Source organism: Pseudochaenichthys georgianus, chromosome 18 (assembly GCF_902827115.2).
Source record: "Pseudochaenichthys georgianus chromosome 18, fPseGeo1.2, whole genome shotgun sequence".
In the NCBI taxonomy this organism is placed as follows: Eukaryota; Metazoa; Chordata; class Actinopteri; order Perciformes; family Channichthyidae; genus Pseudochaenichthys; species Pseudochaenichthys georgianus.
In genome coordinates, this window is record NC_047520.1 from 1,756,191 (window position 1) to 1,780,267 (window position 24,077).

The 24,077-nt window shown below is 39.7% G+C and overlaps 1 protein-coding gene and 1 long non-coding RNA gene across 6 annotated transcripts; both read right to left on the reverse strand.

Annotated features, from left to right (window-relative positions):
• Positions 1-177: 177 nt before the first annotated feature.
• Positions 178-18,053, reverse strand: LOC117463387 (NLR family CARD domain-containing protein 3-like). Of its 5 annotated transcripts, XM_034105612.1 has the most exons (16): positions 18,010-18,053; positions 17,836-17,922; positions 17,575-17,645; positions 12,898-12,969; positions 12,120-12,215; positions 11,946-12,032; positions 11,685-11,755; positions 6,992-7,064; positions 6,213-6,308; positions 6,039-6,125; positions 5,778-5,848; positions 3,571-5,341; positions 3,311-3,484; positions 1,620-1,793; positions 1,367-1,413; positions 178-1,235 (listed from the first exon to the last, which is right to left on the reverse strand). In XM_034105612.1, exons 5-16 carry the CDS (start codon positions 12,206-12,208, stop codon positions 703-705), a joined length of 3,273 nt encoding a protein of 1,090 aa, XP_033961503.1. In that variant the 5' UTR covers positions 12,209-12,215; positions 12,898-12,969; positions 17,575-17,645; positions 17,836-17,922; positions 18,010-18,053; the 3' UTR covers positions 178-702. The 5 variants fall into 5 exon arrangements, with proteins under 5 accessions (XP_033961503.1, XP_033961504.1, XP_033961505.1 ...); XM_034105613.2 differs by lacking the exons at positions 17,575-17,645; positions 17,836-17,922; positions 18,010-18,053 and adding an exon at positions 14,623-15,007; XM_034105614.2 differs by lacking the exons at positions 17,575-17,645; positions 17,836-17,922; positions 18,010-18,053 and adding an exon at positions 14,619-15,007.
• On the reverse strand, positions 18,053-22,988 carry LOC117463388 (uncharacterized). Its single transcript, XR_004553907.2, has 3 exons — positions 20,519-22,988; positions 18,787-18,859; positions 18,053-18,104 (listed from the first exon to the last, which is right to left on the reverse strand). It is a non-coding gene; the product is annotated as an uncharacterized lncRNA (long non-coding RNA).
• Positions 22,989-24,077: the final 1,089 nt, after the last annotated feature.

Sequence of the window (24,077 nt, forward strand, 5' to 3'; positions counted from 1 at the left end):
TGAAAAAACTGAAAAAATACAACCTATTTACCTCCCAAAAACATATAAAAACGAAAAGGCCTCGCTTCAAATCTAGTCGATTTTAAAAAAGCGCTTTCCTCTCCTCTCTTGAGAGGTGGGAATGTTTCTAAAGTCGGGGATTACGCTTATATTACAGAAGCTAGGTTATACTGTCGATTTACATATTACATTTAAATGATGCCTTTGTCCAAAGCGACCTACAATAAGTGCAGTCAACGACGAAGATACAAACCATTGGTAATATAAGCAACCATTTTATATGTTCTTGTTTTCTGGTCTTATTTGCAAGGGTACGTCTTGAAAAAGGCATATTTAAGTCTTTGTACTGGTTTAAAAAGAAGTGACAGGATATGTCCGTAGCAGTACTTGCATTGACGACCCTTGATCTTTAGCACATGGCAATAAAAAAGGCAAAGAAACTTCACCATGCATCAAGATGACTTATTTACAAGGCTGTAATCAATCAGCTGCATCACTGTCTCCCTCTTGACTGGATCAACATCACATGCCACTCGTTACACACTTTTACCCAAAGCAACTTACATACATCAATATACATCAATACTCTGGGCAACCCCGACAGGAGCAATTTGGGGTGCAGTGTCTTTCCCAGGGACACAACGACATGCTGACTGCAGTGGAACTCGAACCTACTCTCTCTATTCCACCCCCCACGTGCCATTAGCAAAACAAGGCAAAAGACTGTGAGTTCTTGGGGACAGTGTGAAGTCCAACTGCGGGATAGAGCGGCGCGTTGAACGTTGTTTTAAAGGTATGGAGGCGGGTCCGAATGTCGGAGGAAACCCTGTAGAAAGACAGATTGCCGGCCGGCCAATCCAGATACACCCCCACCCGACTGGAGCGTGAACAATGTGGAGTCACACTGACTTTCTCTCCATCGCCCGTAACAAAACAACCATCATTGGAGCAAAACAGACACCAGGACTTGTCGTTGCTTTCCAGTTTGCCATCGTGCCCTTCCCTGCCGATGGATTTGTACGTTAATCCAACCTTGAAGGGCTCCAGCACCTCCATCTCCCAGTAGGAGCGCCCGTCGAGAGCCTGTTCACACAACACCTGTTGGCAGGTAACAAACCTTTCCTCGTGATCGGGATGCGGCTGCTCGACTTCAACCCAGGTCACCTTTCTGTTCCCTTCAGAGAGAAGGAGGTTCTTGTGGACTGTGTTGGGGTCCAGCGTGAGCTCACAGGCATCTGAAGGTAAGAACACACTTTACGTTGGTAGTGTAGATAGCAGAATAAGCACCTTACCTTCAGGACTATTTGCAATATATCACCGCGATCAGGACAATAAGCAGATATCCAGGTTTTTCACAAATACTTACATTTCTTTAGTCCATCTATCATCCGGTGACTTCCGCCGTGTTCAAGACTGTAAAGAAACATTTGGGTTCAATCTTTCAGACACAGAACAACCATTAACTGACACCTTGTTGCTTAGTTTTACTGCATATGACGCCGTTTTACTTTAGGGTAACCTTGAGTCGTTTTCAATACATCTCACTATTGTTGATTTGTAAAGGTATGCCACCATGGTACCTCTCTCATTTCAGTAGAAAAGATATCTGGTGCTCTTACTAGAGTCTGCTGAGCTTGTATTGTGTATTATCCTTCAGCTCAGACATCAGCTTCTCCCCAGAGTCTCCCAGACTGTTGTAGCTAAGATCCAGCTCTAGGAGATGGGAGGGGTTGGACTTCAGAGCCGAAGCCAGATCAGTGCAGCCTTTCTCTGTGACCTGACAACCTGACAAACTGAGAACACACGGGGTTTGGTTTGTTAGCATGCAGGTTTGATACTGGTCGGTTCACATTCCTTGCTATTAGTCCTGAAGTGAAATCTAACGGGAACAGGGTTCTATTCATTATACTGCCAAGGGTTTGCCTCCGTCTGGCTCAGTGTTGTAGTCAAGTCACCAATTCACGAGTCCAAGTCACCCTCGAGTCACCACTCTTCGAGTCCGAGTCCAGGTCTGAGTCACCAAGGGAGAGTCGTAGTCGAGTCCGAGTTCAAGTCCGAGTTACCCAAGGAGTGTCCAAGTCGAGTCCGAGTCATCATTACCTGTGTTCGAGTCCGAGTCCAAGTCCGAGTCACTTAAGAAGAGTCCAAGTCAAGTCCGAGTCTCAAGTCTTCATGTATTAATCTTCGTGGATATATGTTTTGAAATGTAGCTGCTCCTCTACATTGCTGTTATCCTGTCTATTGAACTGCTGTGAAGCGAGTTTGGCTACAATTCTTGTAATAGGTGCTATACAAATATAAAGCTTATTTCTAATATTAATATTATTATTATATATAAATAAACTATATTTAAAATGAGTTACCTTTTAGAGAAGTGATTATATTTGTATGCCAATATTTTCCTATGGTAAAGTTTTCGTTTTGCACTTTTATTTTGATAGTAATAAGATCGGGACTCTTATTTTGAAGGAACTTTTACGGGTTAAATCAGTTTACCAATAAAGATTTAGCCCCAGAAAGCACATGGCTACTTAGCATGCAAAATGACATCATTCTGCATGTTAAGTATGTGCTTTCGTTATCGGCTGAATCTTTATTTATTGATTAGATCACGTTACTCTGATGATAGTGTTCAAGACAGCCTATATGTCTGAACTCGATCCTTAGTAATGTGTTACGGAGCCTTCTCTTCTATATTGTTTCCACATAACGAGCATTTTGCTCTTTCCAATGTGGAAGCAGAATGTGTGAAAGCATACAGCACGATGCGGGGTGTGTCTGTAGACATCTCTAGACTGGAACAGCGGGGCCCAGTACGTGAACTCGCCATACAGGATAGAGGACATCAGACTCCAGAGAAAATGTGCTCGAGTCCGAGTCCAAGTCGGAGCGTCAATGTACGAGTCGAGTCAGAGTCATTGTGGGGGGGGGGGAATTCACGAGTCCGAGTCCAAGTCATCCTGTGCGAGAATTCACGAGTCCAAGTCCGAGTCGCGTCAATCAGTGCGCGAGTCTGAGTCGAGTCACGAGTCCCGAAAATCGGCACTCAAGTCCGACTCGAGTCCGAGTCCAGGACTCGAGTACTCCATCTCTGGTCTGGCTTAACATGCATTTATTCCACGGCTTAGTTGAATACTCGATTCTGATTGGTCAATTTGGACATTTCAGAGGTTAACACTCGATAATGACCATTGCTAAGGACAAGGACGCCATCGGTCCCTTGCAGACAAACGGACGCAGAAGGTATGAATCGTCCTTTAGACAGAAGGAAACATTCGAGCACATTTCTTTGTAAACTTCCAGGAAATACCTCAGCCTTTCGAGTCTGCAGCCTGCATTGGACAGTCCGTCACAGAGCAGCTTCACTCCTGAGTCTTTCAGGTCATTGGTGCTCAGATCCAGATATCTTAGAGGCGAGTAGGGGAACTTCAGACCAAAGGAGAGATGTTTCACCCATTCTTCAGTCACTTTGCAGTCTGCGAGGCTAGCGGTGGATAAAAGGGTTTCAATAATGCAAGAAAAGTTGCTACTTTGTGAAGGAATACGTAAAAAAAAAGGAGATAAACTTACATGGCCTTCCTGCTGATCCTCACTGCTGGTATCAGCCTCCTCCTGCCTTCGTCTGATGTGTTGAAGCTTTTCAATTCTAACAAATCCAGCTGGTGTTTTGATACCTGCAGCATGTAGGCCAGCGCAGAGCAGTGCAGAGGATTCAGCTCAGCTTTTGAACGATCGGACTTCTTGAGATATTCCTGAATCTCATCTTTGACTTTATTGTCTCTCATCTCGACCATGCTCTGGAAGAGGTTGATGCAACTCTCCGGAGAAAGGGCCTTTCTTCGGAGGGCTTTAAGATGCGTCAAGATCTTCTTGTCGGTATCTTGGCTCGGGTCTGGCGATGTCAGGAGACCCTCGAGGACTCTGCGGTTTGGTTCTACCAGAAGGCCAAGGAGGAATCTCAGGAAGAAGTCCAGGTGGCCGTTCTGCTCCTCCAATACTTTGTCAACTGTCATCTTCATAAGATCGTATAAGGTATGTTCTTGGTCCTTCAAGTCGAGGAAGTTTCCCAGCTCTTTTGTATTCTTGCTTATGAAACATTCATAAACAAAAAGGGCTGCGAAGAACTCCTGAATGGTCAGGTGCACAAAGAAGAAGACCTTTTTCTGGGAAATGACATATTCTTCCCTAAGAACCGTGGAGCAAAATCCCGAGTAGATGGTCGCCTCTTGGAGGTCAATGCCACAGTCTTTAAGGTCTTCGTCATAGAAGATGATGTTGTTATTCTGCAGCTGAACGAATGCAAGTTTGCCGAGTTTCAGAAGAAATTCCTTCTGTGTCTTCAGAAGTCTCTCTTTGTTTCTCTCTGTCTTCTTGTCATACTTTCTGCTGCTGCGTTTTGTTTGGGCAAGCAGGTAGTGCGCCATCATCTCTGTCAGGGTTTGCGGAGTGTCTGCTTTCTCGTCTCCCGCAAAGATCTCCTTGAATAATATGCCAGAAATCCAGCAGAAGATGGGGATCTGGCACATGATGTCGAGAGTCTGCGAAGAGCGGATGTGCGAAATTATCTTTTCAGGAAGGTTCACGTCATCTCTAAATCTCCTCCTGAAGTATTCCTCTTTCTGTGAGTCATTGAAACCTCGTATCTCCGTCACCATACTGACATACTTTGCAGGGATCTGATTGGCTGCTGCTGGACGGGATGTTATCCAGAGGTTCGCTTTGGGAAGGAGGTTTCCCTGAATGAGGCTTGCTAGGAGATTACCAACGGATGTTTCTTCAGTGACGGATTTAACCGGCTTGTTCTCAAAGTCCAGTTTCATTCTGCTTTCATCCAGGCCATCCAGGATCACTAAAACCTTGGCTTTGTCTAAAACCTCTGACTCTTTCCAATGTCGAAGTGCGGGGTGAATATCAGTCAGAAGCTTGAGCAAGCTTTCGTTACCTCTAATCAAATTCAGCTCTCGGAAAGCAAGACTGAAAACAAACTCAAAGTCCTGGTTTGCTTTTCTCTCGGCCCAGTCAAGAATGAACTTCTGCACAGAGAACGATTTTCCAATCCCTGCGACGCCCTTCGTCAGGACTATTCTGCGGGTCGTGTCTTGGGGAAGAACATGTCTAAAGATGTCATTGAGATGGACTGTATTTACAGAAGTCGGTTGTCTTTGTCGTCTGAACGAATGTTCTTCATGTGGCCCTTCACTCTCTCCGGTGCTGATGATGAGCTCTGTGTAGATGCTGTCCAGGGAGCTCTCTTGGTCGCCGTTACCTTCAGATGTCTTCGCAAATGTCCTCAGCATTTCATTTCTATGATTAGTCTGTATTTTTAAAAGATGGCTGCCCCCTGTAACATAAGATAAATGTGAAATTCCAGTACTGATGTTGACATATTAATCTAAGTAGGGCTGCACGGTTACGGCCAAAATGCTAACAACAATTGTTTTTGACCAATATTGAGATTACCAGTAACTGTCAGGATTATTCATTGATTTTAGTGACAGAATATTTTAATTGCACTTTCACATTTATATATATACAGAGCACTGCTTTCAGTTTCACATTGCGCTAGGATCTTGATTTATTTCATACATTCAACTTGTTTGTTTAACTTGATATGCAGCTGCGCTGTCTCTGAGTAAACCAAAGTATTATATTCAGAAGCAGAATACCTTTATTAGTCCCGCAGGCAGGGGATTGTGTTCCAGGAAGCCAAAATCCTATTTGTGATTAGTTGCGATACCCTTAATAGTATTTTTTCATACATAAGTATTCAAACTTACCAGGGTCAGCTTCTCTCTGTGGTTCAAGATCTTTTTTAGGTTTCTTTCTAACTGGCTCCTCGGTTAGCTCGCTGTAGGGTGAACGTGTAGGATCAGATACGGCGAGGATGTGTTCAGAATCAAAACAAAAGCATAATTTAAATGCAGCTCTCGTGCAGTGACCAATTAAACAAAAATACATGGTGTGATCAGATGAAGTCATTAAAATGGCTAAGTCACCTGTCAGCCATTTTAATTGATATTGCACATTATTTGAATTACCTTTTTTTCACATTAAAGCTTAACGGCTCGCCCATGGATCGATGACTCCGAGCGACACTTGGAGCGGCTGACTCGCTCGACAGTGAACTAAAGAAAAAGAGAACATCTTTAACTTGTTATACACATTGCTGAATGTAAATGTTTTTATGAATGTTCAACAAAATGTAGGATTACCGTTTGAGCCCTCCACTAAAGTATATCATCTTGTCTTTGGATCGATCACTGGCCGAGATACTCGGAGCTGTGGACTCATCTTCATCCATCTGTGAACTAATGAGAAGAAATACGCAAAATATTAAATATTTATATTAAAATAAATAACTAAAGGCCCTCTACGTCTGCAGGAACATTCTCCCTGAACTAGGAATCTTTTTAGGAACTCGTTATGTTTTGGACAAGGGACTAAATTAATTTCATGGTACAATATTTGACCCTGTGACAGTCAAGGGGGAACACTTTCCAGATGGTAGGTCACTTTGGGGTTGGGTTTGCCGTGCAGAACATTTTTGATTTGGTGAACACTCACAATGCGCACTTTATGAAGTTGTAATAATGTTTTCAGACGAGAAAGAAAGCTTTAAGATTCCCAATATGTGGGCAATTTATCCAAATAATCCCCTTTTAAGAAATGTCTTTAGACTTTCAGAAAGTTGCTTGCAAGGTACTAAAAGACTGTATCTGCGATGGTAGTTGCACGCAGAACATACATAAAACTGCCCTCGCATTGGCAGAACAATTAGCAACATCTTAATAGGTCTGAAGACTGCGACACAAATAATCTTATAGTTAATTTAATAATAAAGTCCCTTAAAGCTGAAACCACGTTTAAGAGTCTACAGCCACGTTACTGTATGATGTTATAAAGTATTGTGATTATACATAAGCAAACATGTGGAGGAGTTGAAGTGATTACAATACATAGGCCTGCTGTGCTATCTGTGGTAGCACATTACCTTTGCTCACTGCTGATTGGCTGATCAGAGATGGACCTCCCCCTTGTTTTTCTCTTCTCTGCCATTTCTGCAACTGAAAAACAAATACAGGAAGCCAAAACATAACTTCAATAACTGTCAGATCTCAGGATAATATCACTTTTCCCTCCTGTTTACGTTAATTATGGCTACTTTACGGTGCGTTGCAACAACAGGCATTGATCATCAAGGACGGTCTGCAACAGTCTGATTTCTACGTGACATTTACGTGACTGCAGTGAATTTAGTTTTAGGTTGGATATTCGACGGACATTCGCGGACCCGCCAGCAGCGTCAGTTTCCCCTGCTGCTGGCTGACGACGGGGAGATCTTCTCCGCGAAACGAGGCTTTCACTTAGGGACCATCAACAAATGAATTTTCAAATACACAAGGACATCTTTTCTTTTTAATAAATCGACAGCTCGAGTGAATGTGAAGCAAATCCATTTGTTGAACAAACCTCTTTTTATTGCATTGTAATACTTTAAATAAGTATTATTATTATTTTTGATGGAAAGATTAGCTTAGCGTAACTGTATTCGGATTACTTTCAGAGCCATGTATTCAGTAATCAGTAACTGATTACATTTACAAAGTAACCCTCCCAACCCTGGTCCTATGCAGCCAGTGGAGTTATTTGACCCAGCATTGATTTTGAGTGAATCGGTCACATGACCTGGAAGGTATTGAAGAAATAAGCAAATGTTTCCATCAAAATTATTAATAAACGTATTTAAAGTATTAAAATGCAATAAAAAGAGGTGTGTTCAATAAATGTATGCTCTAGAGTGAATTTGCTTCACATTCACACGATCGAGAAGCTGTCGATTTATTAAAAAGAACATTTTTCTTGTCTATTTGTAAAAGTCATTTGTTGATGGTCCCTAAGTGAAAGCCTCGTTTCGCGGAGAAGATCTCCCGGTTAAACTGACGCTGCTGGCGGGTCCGCGAATGTCCGTCGAATATCCAACCTAAAACTAAATTCACCGCGGTATTAACGTGGCTTTTCTACAAAACAACTTCAAGTAAATGCATTAAAGCCACATAAGAGCGAGATATTACAATGCAGGTGCTTAGAAATATCGGTATAATATACTTTTTTATTACAGATATGGTTTCAAAAAGTATATTTTAACATGCAAAAGGTCCCAACTATAGTATATTGATTTAACATTTGAATGTAGGAAACCATTGCATCATAATATACCACATGATAATACTCGAAAATAATAATGCAAATTTGACATTGCAACTTGCAAAATTAGCCAATCGTGTTTTTTTAATATACTTTTATTATTTCTTGTAAAACTACATATTTTAATATAATCAATATAACATGTAAGTATTGGCTATAACACTTGTATTATAGGGAAATGCGTTTGAAATAACATTGTTTATGTCTGGACAAAGTTCATCCCGTCTTTGTTTACCTTTTCTTTCTTTGTTTACGGAAACATATGTTTAACCTCGAGATCAAAAAGAGGAACTATGTGCAAAATCCTCAAATAATAAAAACATCGAGTTTACTACGAGATACTTTGCAAATAACATAGTTTGTGATCGAAAAGTCTGTTGAAACACGGTTGCCACCCTTATCTCTGTTATCAACCGTTTTTAACGGCTGCGCCATTACAGAAACATGTCGTCTTACGCGCACACCAAAAACCTAAACACGCACAAATGGCACACAGCGATAATGGCAACAAATACCTACAGGTGTCCAAAGTAGCCTGATATAGCCTAAACCGAACCCCCGCTGTGGTGTCCTTGTTGCTATTGTTCCCAAAAGTATGACTCAGAAGGATTCAGCTTTGAGGCAGGCAGTTGGGAAATCCTCATCAGATATCCTGCTTGTTTGAGGCTCGCCTCGAGAGGAGACGAGAGTAGCCGATCGCAGCCGGGGGAGGTCTCAAAAGCTCGCCTGAAGTCGGACAGCTCGGAGTCGGCTTCTTCTCGGCTCGGTTTGCATTTATAAAGAATGCACACATGTGTTTAATCGTTAATGTCAGATATGTACTTAGTAAATACATTTGTTCCTGCTCAAGATTAGATTCAACTTCATTGCTGTTGCACATATTACAGGAACTGAGACAACGAAATGCAGTTTAGCTTCTAACAGGTGCAACAAGCAGTGAAGTGGAAAGTAATGTACACAATCTACAGAATAACATATAGAACTAATTGAATGATGAATAAACAGTGAGGGCTATGAGTACACTAGATATGCACAGCAGCCTGTGAGCAGTATGAACAGTGTGTATTAATACACTAGATATGCACAGCAGCCTGTGAGCAGTATGAACAGTGTGTATTAATATGCTAAGATATATAAAGTATGAAAACGGTAAGCAGTGCAAGTATAGTATAAAATATATAGATATTAATTTCATGATGATAAACATTGTGGAACAATGATGAAAAGAATGGAAGTGGCGACGTAAAACTGATACAAAACAACAACAAACTCTTGCCAGCCAATGGGAGAGCTTCATCAGCAGCACGTGGTAAAACCCACCAATGAGCGCTCAGCTCGAGATACCAGCGAAGCCGTTTCCCATCAAGCATTTCGCTTCCGCAGCTCGTGGAGAGCAACTGCGTCAACTCGCCGCGCCTCGCTCTCAGACATTTAAAATGCAACTTACCTTAAATCATAAACGACTTGTTAAAGTGTTGTCCAACAGCCTTATCGTCTACTTGTTTCTGTGTTCTCCTAATAAGTATTTCAGATATGTCCGTTTCTTTGTGGAGTGCGGATGGCCAGGCTGTGATAAACAAGTAGCTTCCTTCTTCCTGTATGAGACCGTTTGTGAATATTTGGACGGTCCCTATTTGTTTGACTGAGTCATAGTGCTGTAGTTAATTTAATAACTTTGTTCAATCGCCTTTTTTAAACAACGGTAACCAGAGAAAAGAGCACGGAGGATCTATCTCTAACATGTTGTTGTTGTTGTTGTTGTTGTTGTTTTGTCTGCACCTGAGCAGGCGTCTGGTGAGCCTGTAGAGTCTGCTGCTGCTCCCTGCTGGAGGAACTGCTGATAACAGGTGTCATGTGATCCGTAGGAGAGAGGCTCTGAGGACACTTTCATGATCAATCATTATAAAACATCATATATATTATTCTGAAATGGACCAATCTGCACAACGAATACTTTCACTGTCTTTCACTATATTTAGATGAGAATACTTTCACTTGAGGAACATTTTGAATGCAGGACTTTTACTGAAACAGAGTATTCATACAATCTGGTACTTCTACTTTTACTCAAGTACAAGATCTGAGTACTTCTACTTTTACTCAAGATCTGAGTACTTCTACTTTTACTCAAGTAGGCCTACAAAATCTGAGTACTTCTACTTTTACTCAAGTACAACATCCGAGTACTCTACTTTTACTGAAGTACAAGATCTGAGTACTTCTACTTTTACTCAAGTACAACATCCGAGTACTTCTACTTTAATCAAGTACAAGATCTGAGTACTTCTACTTTTACTCAAGAACAAGGACCTGAGTACTTCTACTTCTACTCAAGTACAATATCTGAGTACCTCTACTTTTACTCAAGTACAAGATCTGAGTACTTCTACTTTTACTGAAGTACAAGATCTGAGTACTTCTACTTTTACTCAAGTAGGCCTACAAAATCTGAGTACTTCTACTTTTTACTCAAGTACAACATCCGAGTACTTCTACTTTTACTCAAGTACAAGATCTGAGTCCTTCTACTTTTAACTGAAGTACAAGATCTGAGTACTTCTACTTTTACTCAAGTACAACATCCGAGTACTTCTACTTTTAATCATGTACAAGATCTGAGTACTTCTAGTTATACTTAAGTACAAGATATGAGTACTTCTACTTTTACTCAAGTACAATATATGAGTACTTCTACTTTTACTGAAGTCCAGGATCTGAGTACTTCTACTTTTACTGAAGTACAAGATCTGAGTACTTCTACTTTTACTGAAGTACAGATCTGAGTACTTCTACTTTTACTGAAGTACCAGATCGGAGTACTGCTTTTACTTGAGGAACATTTTGAATGCAGGACTTTTACTTGACAATAAAGTAGATTAAAATGAAGATAAGGAAGTAAAATCACCTCACTTATTAGTATTCCTATTAGGGACTTTCCCCCACTGTAATTCAAGTAAACCAATGAGCAGGTTTTGCTGAGTTGAAACCTCCCCCCCCCCCCCCTTGCCATTACGCAACCACTGTGTCGTCCCCGCGCGCACACCAACACTTTACACATCATAAACTACATTAAACACACACTCTTGCATTTATATCAAACCTAAGTCTTGCAATATTATTATTTTTTAAAGTATTTACACTTTAAAATCCCCACGAGCTTTACTTTCGATTTCAAAGCACCAGTGTATATTTAGTGACAGAATATTTTAATTGCACTTTCACATTTATATATATACAGAGCACTGCTTTCAGTTTCACATTGCGCTAGGATCTTGATTTATTTCATACATTCAACTTGTTTGTTTAACTTGATATGCAGCTGCGCTGTCTCTGAGTAAACCAAAGTATTATATTCAGAATCAGAATACCTTTATTAGTCCCGCAGGCAGGGGATTGTGTTCCAGGAAGCCAAAATCCTATTTGTGATTAGTTGCGATACCCTTAATAGTATTTTTTCATACATAAGTATTCAAACTTACCAGGGTCAGCTTCTCTCTGTGGTTCAAGATCTTTTTTAGGTTTCTTTCTAACTGGCTCCTCGGTTAGCTCGCTGTAGGGTGAACGTGTAGGATCAGATACGGCGAGGATGTGTTCAGAATCAAAACAAAAGCATAATTTAAATGCAGCTCTCGTGCAGTGACCAATTAAACAAAAAGACATGGTGTGATCAGATGAAGTCATTAAAATGGCTAAGTCAACTGTCAGCCATTTTAATTGATATTGCACATTATTTGAATTACCTTTTTTTCACATTAAAGCTTAACGGCTCGCCCATGGATCGATGACTCCGAGCGACACTTGGAGCGGCTGACTCGCTCGACAGTGAACTAAAGAAAAAGAGAACATCTTTAACTTGTTATACACATTGCTGAATGTAAATGTTTTTATGAATGTTCAACAAAATGTAGGATTACCGTTTGCGCCCTCCACTAAAGTATATCATCTTGTCTTTGGATCGATCACTGGCCGAGATACTCGGAGCTGTGGACTCATCTTCATCCATCTGTGAACTAATGAGAAGAAATACGCAAAATATTAAATATTTATATTAAAATAAATAACTAAAGGCCCTCTACGTCTGCAGGAACATTCTCCCTGAACTAGGAATCTTTTTAGGAACTCGTTATGTTTTGGACAAGGGACTAAATTAATTTCATGGTACAATATTTGACCCTGTGACAGTCAAGGGGGAACACTTTCCAGATGGTAGGTCACTTTGGGGTTGGGTTTGCCGTGCAGAACATTTTTGATTTGGTGAACACTCACAATGCGCACTTTATGAAGTTGTAATAATGTTTTCAGACGAGAAAGAAAGCTTTAAGATTCCCAATATGTGGGCAATTTATCCAAATAATCCCTTTTAAGAAATGTCTTTAGACTTTCAGAAAGTTGCTTGCAAGGTACTAAAAGACTGTATCTGCGATGGTAGTTGCACGCAGAACATACATAAAACTGCCCTCGCATTGGCAGAACAATTAGCAACATCTTAATAGGTCTGAAGACTGCGACACAAATAATCTTATAGTTAATTTAATAATAAAGTCCCTTAAAGCTGAAACCACGTTTAAGAGTCTACAGCCACGTTACTGTATGATGTTATAAAGTATTGTGATTATACATAAGCAAACATGTGGAGGAGTTGAAGTGATTACAATACATAGGCCTGCTGTGCTATCTGTGGTAGCACATTACCTTTGCTCACTGCTGATTGGCTGATCAGAGATGGACCTCCCCCTTGTTTTCTCTTCTCTGCCATTTCTGCAACTGAAAAACAAATACAGGAAGCCAAAACATAACTTCAATAACTGTCAGATCTCAGGATAATATCACTTTTCCCTCCTGTTTACGTTAATTATGGCTACTTTACGGTGCGTTGCAACAACAGGCATTGATCATCAAGGACGGTCTGCAACAGTCTGATTTCTACGTGACATTTACGTGACTGCAGTGAATTTAGTTTTAGGTTGGATATTCGACGGACATTCGCGGACCCGCCAGCAGCGTCAGTTTCCCTGCTGCTGGCTGACGACGGGGAGATCTTCTCCGCGAAACGAGGCTTTCACTTAGGGACCATCAACAAATGAATTTTCAAATACACAAGGACATCTTTTCTTTTTAATAAATCGACAGCTCGAGTGAATGTGAAGCAAATCCATTTGTTGAACAAACCTCTTTTTATTGCATTGTAATACTTTAAATAAGTATTATTATTATTTTGATGGAAAGATTAGCTTAGCGTAACTGTATTCGGATTACTTTCAGAGCCATGTATTCAGTAATCAGTAACTGATTACATTTACAAAGTAACCCTCCCAACCCTGGTCCTATGCAGCCAGTGGAGTTATTTGACCCAGCATTGATTTTGAGTGAATCGGTCACATGACCTGGAAGGTATTGAAGAAATAAGCAAATGTTTCCATCAAAATTATTAATAAAACGTATTTAAAGTATTAAAATGCAATAAAAAGAGGTGTGTTCAATAATGTATGCTCTAGAGTGAATTTGCTTCACATTCACACGATCGAGAAGCTGTCGATTTATTAAAAAGAACATTTTTCTTGTCTATTTGTAAAAGTCATTTGTTGATGGTCCCTAAGTGAAAGCCTCGTTTCGCGGAGAAGATCTCCCGGTTAAACTGACGCTGCTGGCGGGTCCGCGAATGTCCGTCGAATATCCAACCTAAAACTAAATTCACCGCGGTATTAACGTGGCTTTTCTACAAAACAACTTCAAGTAAATGCATTAAAGCCACATAAGAGCGAGATATTACAATGCAGGTGCTTAGAAATATCGGTATAATATACTTTTTTATTACAGATATGGTTTCAAAAAGTATATTTTAACATGCAAAAGGTCCCAACTATAGTATATTGATTTAACATTTGAATGTAGGAAACCATTGCATCATAATTACCACATGATAATACTCGAAAATAATAATGCAAATTTGACATTGCAACTTGCAAAATTAGCCAATCGTGTTTTTTAATATACTTTTATTATTTCTTGTAAAACTACATATTTTAATATAATCAATATAACATGTAAGTATTGGCTATAACACTTGTATTATAGGGAAATGCGTTTGAAATAACATTGTTTATGTCTGGACAAAGTTCATCCCGTCTTTGTTTACCTTTTCTTTCTTTGTTTACGGAAACATATGTTTAACCTCGAGATCAAAAAGAGGAACTATGTGCAAAATCCTCAAATAATAAAAACATCGAGTTTACTACGAGATACTTTGCAAATAACATAGTTTGTGATCGAAAAGTCTGTTGACACGGTTGCCACCCTTATCTCTGTTATCAACCGTTTTTAACGGCTGCGCCATTACAGAAACATGTCGTCTTTACGCGCACACCAAAACCTAACACGCACAAATGGCACACAGCGATAATGGCAACAAATACCTACAGGTGTCCAAAGTAGCCTGATATAGCCTAAACCGAACCCCCGCTGTGGTGTCCTTGTTGCTATTGTTCCCAAAAGTATGACTCAGAAGGATTCAGCTTTGAGGCAGGCAGTTGGGAAATCCTCATCAGATATCCTGCTTGTTTGAGGCTCGCCTCGAGAGGAGACGAGAGTAGCCGATCGCAGCCGGGGGAGGTCTCAAAAGCTCGCCTGAAGTCGGACAGCTCGGAGTCGGCTTCTTCTCGGCTCGGTTTGCATTTATAAAGAATGCACACATGTGTTTAATCGTTAATGTCAGATATGTACTTAGTAAATACATTTGTTCCTGCTCAAGATTAGATTCAACTTCATTGCTGTTGCACATATTACAGGAACTGAGACAACGAAATGCCAGTTTAGCTTCTAACAGGTGCAACAAGCAGTGAAGTGGAAAGTAATGTACACAATCTACAGAATAACATATAGAACTAATTGAATGATGAATAAACAGTGAGGTCTATGAGTACACTAGATATGCACAGCAGCCTGTGAGCAGTATGAACAGTGTGTATTAATACACTAGATATGCACAGCAGCCTGTGAGCAGTATGAACAGTGTGTATTAATATGCTAAGATATATAAGTATGAAAACGGTAAGCAGTGCAAGTATAGTATAAAATATATAGATATTAATTTCATGATGATAAACATTGTGGAACAATGATGAAAGAATGGAAGTGGCGACGTAAACTGATACAAAACAACAACAAACTCTTGCCAGCCAATGGGAGAGCTTCATCAGCAGCACGTGGTAAAACCCACCAATGAGCGCTCAGCTCGAGATACCAGCGAAGCCGTTTCCCATCAAGCATTTCGCTTCCGCAGCTCGTGGAGAGCAACTGCGTCAACTCGCCGCGCCTCGCTCTCAGACATTTAAAATGCAACTTACCTTAAATCATAAACGACTTGTAAAGTGTTGTCCAACAGCCTTATCGTCTACTTGTTTCTGTGTTTCTCCTAATAAGTATTTCAGATATGTCCGTTTCTTTGTGGAGTGCGGATGGCCAGGCTGTGATAAACAGTAGCTTCCTTCTTCTCTGTATGAGACCGTTTGTGAATATTTGGACGGTCCCTATTTGTTTGACTGAGTCATAGCTGTAGTTAATTTAATAACTTTGTTCAAATCGCCTTTTTAAACAACGGTAACCAGAGAAAAGAGCACGGAGGATCTATCTCTAACATGTTGTTGTTGTTGTTGTTGTTGTTGTTGTTTTGTCTGCACCTGAGCAGGCGTCTGGTGAGCCTGTAGAGTCTGCTGCTGCTCCCTGCTGGAGGAACTGCTGATAACAGGTGTCATGTGATCCGTAGGAGAGAGGCTCTGAGGACACTTTCATGATCAATCATTATAAAACATCATATATATTATTCTGAAATGGACCAATCTGCACAACGAATACTTTCACTGTCTTTCACTATATTTAGATGAGAATACTTTCACTTGAGGAACATTTTGAATGCAGGACTTTTACTGAAACAGAGTATTCATACAATCTGGTACTTCTACTTTTCCTCAAGTACAAGATCTGAGTACTTCTACTTTTACTCAAGATCTGAGTACTTCTACTTTTACTCAAGTAGGCCTACAAATCTGAGTACTTCTACTTTTACTCAAGTACAACATCCGAGTACTTCTACTTTTACTGAAGTACAAGATCTGAGTACTTCTACTTTTACTCAAGTACAACATCCGAGTACTTCTACTTTTAATCAAGTAACAAGATCTGAGTACTTTCTACTTTTACTCAAGACAAGACCTGAGTACTTCTACTCTACTCAAGTACAATATCTGAGTACCTCTACTTTTACTCAAGTACAAGATCTGAGTACTTCTACTTTTACTGAAGTACAAGATCTGAGTACTTCTACTTTTAACTCAAGTAGGCCTACAAATCTGAGTACTTCTACTTTTACTCAAGTACAACATCCGAGTTACTTCTAACTTTTACTCAAGTACAGATCTGAGTCCTTCTACTTTACTGAAGTAACAAGATCTGAGTACTTCTACTTTTACTCAAGTACAACATACCGAGTACTTCTACTTTAAATCATGTACAGAGAGTCGAGTACTTCTACTTTACTCAAGTACAAGATCTGAGTCCTAACTTTTACTGAAGTACAATATCTGAGTACTGCTACTTTTACTGAAGTACAAGATCTGAGTACTTCTACTTTTACTGAAGTACAAAGATCTGAGTACTTCTACTTTTACTGAAGTACAGATCTGAGTACTTCTACGTTTACTGAAGTACAAGATCTGAGTATCTGCTTTTACTTGAGGAACATTTTGAATGCAGGACTTTTACTTGACAATAAGTAGATTAAAATGAAGTAGGAAGTAAATCCACCTCACTTATTAGTATTCCTATTAGGACTTTTCCCCCACTGTATTCAAGTAACCAATGAGCAGGTTTGCTGAGTTGAAACCTCCCCCCCCCCCCCCTTGCCATTACGCAACCACTGTGTCGTCCCCGCGCGCACACCAACACTTTACACATCATAAACTACATTAAACACACACTCTTGCATTTATATCAAACCTAAGTCTTGCAATATTATTATTTTTAAAGTATTTACACTTTAAAATCCCCACGAGCTTTACTTTCGATTTCAAAGCACCAGTGTATATTTAGTGACAGAATATTTTAATTGCACTTTCACATTTATATATATACAGAGCACTGCTTTCAGTTTCACATTGCGCTAGGATCTTGATTTATTTCATACATTCAACTTGTTTGTTTAACTTGATATGCAGCTGCGCTGTCTCTGAGTAAACCAAAGTATTATATTCAGAAGCAGAATACCTTTATTAGTCCCGCAGGCAGGGGATTGTGTTCCAGGAAGCCAAAATCCTATTTGTGATTAGTTGCGATACCCTTAATAGTATTTTTTCATACATAAGTATTCAAACTTACCAGGGTCAGCTTCTCTCTGTGGTTCAAGATCTTTTTTAGGTTTCTTTCTAACTGGCTCCTCGGTTAGCTCGCTGTAGGGTGAACGTGTAGGATCAGATACGGCGAGGATGTGTTCAGAGTCAAAACAAAAGCATAATTTAAATGCAGCTCTAGTGCAGTGACCAATTAAACAAAAAGACATGGTGTGATCAGATGAAGTCATTAAAATGGCTAAGTCACCTGTCAGCCATTTTAATTGATATTGCACATTATTTGAATTACCTTTTTTTCACATTAAAGCTTAACGGCTCGCCCATGGATCGATGACTCTGAGCGACACTTGGAGCGGCTGACTCGCTCGACAGTGAACTAAAGAAAAAGAGAACATCTTTAACTTGTTATACACATTGCTGAATGTAAATGTTTTTATGAATGTTCAACAAAATGTAGGATTACCGTTTGCGCCCTCCACTAAAGTATATCATCTTGTCTTTGGATCGTCACTGGCCGAGATACTCGGAGCTGTGGACTCATCTTCATCCATCTGTGAACTAATGAGAAGAAATACGCAAAATATTAAATATTATATTAAAATAAATAACTAAAGGCCCTCTACGTCTGCAGGAACATTCTCCCTGAACTAGGAATCTTTTTAGGAACTCGTTATGTTTTGGACAAGGGACTAAATTAATTTCATGGTACAATATTTGACCCTGTGACAGTCAAGGGGGAACACTTTCCAGATGGTAGGTCACTTTGGGGTTGGGTTTGCCGTGCAGAACATTTTTGATTTGGTGAACACTCACAATGCGCACTTTATGAAGTTGTAATAATGTTTTTCAGACGAGAAAGAAAGCTTTAAGATTCCCAATATGTGGGCAATTTATCCAAATAATCCCTTTTAAGAAATGTCTTTAGACTTTCAGAAAGTTGCTTGCAAGGTACTAAAAGACTGTATCTGCGATGGTAGTTGCACGCAGAACATACATAAAACTGCCCTCGCATTGGCAGAACAATTAGCAACATCTTAATAGGTCTGAAGACTGCGACACAAATAATCTTATAGTTAATTTAATAATAAAGTCCCTTAAAGCTGAAACCACGTTTAAGAGTCTACAGCCACGTTACTGTATGATGTTATAAAGTATTGTGATTATACATAAGCAAACATGTGGAGGAGTTGAAGTGATTACAATACATAGGCCTGCTGTGCTATCTGTGGTAGCACATTACCTTTGCTCACTGCTGATTGGCTGATCAGAGATGGACCTCCCCCTTGTTTTTCTCTTCTCTGCCATTTCTGCAACTGAAAAACAAATACAGGAAGCCAAAACATAACTTCAATAACTGTCAGATCTCAGGATAATATCACTTTTCCCTCCTGTTTACGTTAATTATGGCTACTTTACGGTGCGTTGCAACAACAGGCATTGATCATCAAGGACGGTCTGCAACAGTCTGATTTCTACGTGACATTTACGTGACTGCAGTGAATTTAGTTTTAGGTTGGATATTCGACGGACATTCGCGGACCCGCCAGCAGCGTCAGTTTCCCCTGCTGCTGGCTGACGACGGGGAGATCTTCTCCGCGAAACGAGGCTTTCACTTAGGGACCATCAACAAATGAATTTTCAAATACACAAGGACATCTTTTCTTTTAATAAATCGACAGCTCGAGTGAATGTGAAGCAAATCCATTTGTTGAACAAACCTCTTTTTATTGCATTGTAATACTTTAAATAAGTATTATTATTATTTTTGATGGAAAGATTAGCTTAGCGTAACTGTATTCGGATTACTTTCAGAGCCATGTATTCAGTAATCAGTAACTGATTACATTTACAAAGTAACCCTCCCAACCCTGGTCCTATGCAGCCAGTGGAGTTATTTGACCCAGCATTGATTTTGAGTGAATCGGTCACATGACCTGGAAGGTATTGAAGAAATAAGCAAATGTTTCCATCAAAATTATTAATAAAACGTATTTAAAGTATTAAAATGCAATAAAAAGAGGTGTGTTCAATAAATGTATGCTCTAGAGTGAATTTGCTTCACATTCACACGATCGAGAAGCTGTCGATTTATTAAAAAGAACATTTTTCTTGTCTATTTGTAAAAGTCATTTGTTGATGGTCCCTAAGTGAAAGCCTCGTTTCGCGGAGAAGATCTCCCCGGTTAAACTGACGCTGCTGGCGGGTCCGCGAATGTCCGTCGAATATCCAACCTAAAACTAAATCACCGCGGTATTAACGTGGCTTTTCTACAAAACAACTTCAAGTAAATGCATTAAAGCCACATAAGAGCGAGATATTACAATGCAGGTGCTTAGAAATATCGGTTATAATATACTTTTTATTACAGATATGGTTTCAAAAAGTATATTTTAACATGCAAAAGGTCCCAACTATAGTATATTGATTTAACATTTGAATGTAGGAAACCATTGCATCATAATATACCACATGATAATACTCGAAAATAATAATGCAAATTTGACATTGCAACTTGCAAAATTAGCCAATCGTGTTTTTTTAATATACTTTTATTATTTCTTGTAAAACTACATATTTTAATATAATCAATATAACATGTAAGTATTGGCTATAACACTTGTATTATAGGGAAATGCGTTTGAAATAACATTGTTTATGTCTGGACAAAGTTCATCCCGTCTTTGTTTACCTTTTCTTTCTTTGTTTACGGAAACATATGTTTAACCTCGAGATCAAAAGAGGAACTATGTGCAAAATCCTCAAATAATAAAAACATCGAGTTTACTACGAGATACTTTGCAAATAACATAGTTTGTGATCGAAAAGTCTGTTGAAACACGGTTGCCACCCTTATCTCTGTTATCAACCGTTTTTAACGGCTGCGCCATTACAGAAACATGTCGTCTTTACGCGCACACCAAAACCTAAACACGCACAAATGGCACACAGCGATAATGGCAACAAATACCTACAGGTGTCCAAAGTAGCCTGATATAGCCTAAACCGAACCCCCGCTGTGGTGTCCTTGTTGCTATTGTTCCCAAAAGTATGACTCAGAAGGATTCAGCTTTGAGGCAGGCAGTTGGGAAATCCTCATCAGATATCCTGCTTGTTTGAGGCTCGCCTCGAGAGGAGACGAGAGTAGCCGATCGCAGCCGGGGGAGGTCTCAAAAGCTCGCCTGAAGTCGGACAGCTCGGAGTCGGCTTCTTCTCGGCTCGGTTTGCATTTATAAAGAATGCACACATGTGTTTAATCGTTAATGTCAGATATGTACTTAGTAAATACATTTGTTCCTGCTCAAGATTAGATTCAACTTCATTGCTGTTGCACATATTACAGGAACTGAGACAACGAAATGCAGTTTAGCTTCTAACAGGTGCAACAAGCAGTGAAGTGGAAAGTAATGTACACAATCTACAGAATAACATATAGAACTAATTGAATGATGAATAAACAGTGAGGGCTATGAGTACACTAGATATGCACAGCAGCCTGTGAGCAGTATGAACAGTGTGTATTAATACACTAGATATGCACAGCAGCCTGTGAGCAGTATGAACAGTGTGTATTAATATGCTAAGATATATAAAGTATGAAAACGGTAAGCAGTGCAAGTATAGTATAAAATATATAGATATTAATTTCATGATGATAAACATTGTGGAACAATGATGAAAAGAATGGAAGTGGCGACGTAAAACTGATACAAAACAACAACAAACTCTTGCCAGCCAATGGGAGAGCTTCATCAGCAGCACGTGGTAAAACCCACCAATGAGCGCTCAGCTCGAGATACCAGCGAAGCCGTTTCCCATCAAGCATTTCGCTTCCGCAGCTCGTGGAGAGCAACTGCGTCAACTCGCCGCGCCTCGCTCTCAGACATTTAAAATGCAACTTACCTTAAATCATAAACGACTTGTTAAAGTGTTGTCCAAAAGCCTTATCGTCTACTTGTTTCTGTGTTCTCCTAATAAGTATTTCAGATATGTCCGTTTCTTTGTGGAGTGCGGATGGCCAGGCTGTGATAAACAAGTAGCTTCCTTCTTCCTGTATGAGACCGTTTGTGAATATTTGGACGGTCCCTATTTGTTTGACTGAGTCATAGTGCTGTAGTTAATTTAATAACTTTGTTCAATCGCCTTTTTTAAACAACGGTAACCAGAGAAAAGAGCACGGAGGATCTATCTCTAACATGTTGTTGTTGTTGTTGTTGTTGTTTTGTCTGCACCTGAGCAGGCGTCTGGTGAGCCTGTAGAGTCTGCTGCTGCTCCCTGCTGGAGGAACTGCTGATAACAGGTGTCATGTGATCCGTAGGAGAGAGGCTCTGAGGACACTTTCATGATCAATCATTATAAAACATCATATATATTATTCTGAAATGGACCAATCTGCACAACGAATACTTTCACTGTCTTTCACTATATTTAGATGAGAATACTTTCACTTGAGGAACATTTTGAATGCAGGACTTTTACTGAAACAGAGTATTCATACAATCTGGTACTTCTACTTTTACTCAAGTACAAGATCTGAGTACTTCTACTTTTACTCAAGATCTGAGTACTTCTACTTTTACTCAAGTAGGCCTACAAAATCTGAGTACTTCTACTTTTACTCAAGTACAACATCCGAGTACTTCTACTTTTACTGAAGTACAAGATCTGAGTACTTCTACTTTTACTCAAGTACAACATCCGAGTACTTCTACTTTTAATCAAGTACAAGATCTGAGTACTTCTACTTTTACTCAAGAACAAGACCTGAGTACTTCTACTTCTACTCAAGTACAATATCTGAGTACCTCTACTTTTACTCAAGTACAAGATCTGAGTACTTCTACTTTTACTGAAGTACAAGATCTGAGTACTTCTACTTTTACTCAAGTAGGCCTACAAAATCTGAGTACTTCTACTTTTACTCAAGTACAACATCCGAGTACTTCTACTTTTACTCAAGTACAAGATCTGAGTCCTTCTACTTTTACTGAAGTACAAGATCTGAGTACTTCTACTTTTACTCAAGTACAACATCCGAGTACTTCTACTTTTAATCATGTACAAGATCTGAGTACTTCTACTTTTACTCAAGTACAAGATCTGAGTCCTACTTTTACTGAAGTACAATATCTGAGTACTTCTACTTTTACTGAAGTACAAGATCTGAGTACTTCTACTTTTACTGAAGTACAAGATCTGAGTACTTCTACTTTTACTGAAGTACAAGATCTGAGTACTTCTACTTTTACTGAAGTACAAGATCTGAGTACTGCTTTTACTTGAGGAACATTTTGAATGCAGGACTTTTACTTGACAATAAAGTAGATTAAAATGAAGATAAGGAAGTAAATCACCTCACTTATTAGTATTCCTATTAGGACTTTCCCCCACTGTAATTCAAGTAACCAATGAGCAGGTTTGCTGAGTTGAAACCTCCCCCCCCCCCCCCCTTGCCATTACGCAACCACTGTGTCGTCCCCGCGCGCACACCAACACTTTACACATCATAAACTACATTAAACACACACTCTTGCATTTATATCAAACCTAAGTCTTGCAATATTATTATTTTTTAAAGTATTTACACTTTAAAATCCCCACGAGCTTTACTTTCGATTTCAAAGCACCAGTGTATGTACGTTTCCTTACCACTGCGCATGCGCAGATCAGAGGGACTGTCCAAAGCATGGCTCCAGATGCAGTTTAAAAAGAAATGAGTTCCCGATCATTTCTCTGTCTTTTTACCCGCCATGGTTCACTTGATGCCTGGATTTAAAATGCCTCTCCTGGCTCTGGCTGTATTTCTGAGCCTGGTCCCCTAGATGGAGGAGTCTGAAGGTAATTTTAACAGAGGTTTGAATGGGCTGTTGGTTAGTCGCTGATCCCTGCCGGAGGAAATGCTGATAACAAGTGCAATGTGATCACTAGGAGAGAGGCAGGGAGAGTCTGTGTCTTTTGTCAGCGGTGTTGCAAAGTAACTAAGTACTGTACTTAAGCACACTTTTGAGGTACTTGTACTTTACTCGTAAATCAGACTTTAGTTCCACCTGGAGTGAATCCACCAGCTACCCTGCAGTCTACAAAGTACTTCTTGTGTGTGTGTGTGTGTGTGTGTGTGTGTGTGTGTGTGTGTGTGTGTGTGTGTGTGTGTGTGTGTGTGTGGTGTGTGTGTGTGTGTGTGTGTGTGTGTGTGTGTGTGTGTGTCCTAGCATTACTATACTTGTGGGGACCTACATCTGTTTACTAGGGATGTAACAATATACCGAATATCGATTTTTGTGTTTTAAATCTTTTCATTTTTTTTAAACACTTTCTTTTTTTTTAACGTTATTGAACCAGACGGTCCCATTGAGATCATCGATCTCTTTTTCAAGAGAGACCTGTCCAACATGGCAGCAGGTAGGTTACAACATGAACGTAAAACAACAGAACACAAAAGGACAGCGTATGTACAGGGCTACATGTACAGACCTAGAGACATGGACGAGTACCAACAGTATATTTATATCTCTGTCAGTAAGCCTAAGAGACGAT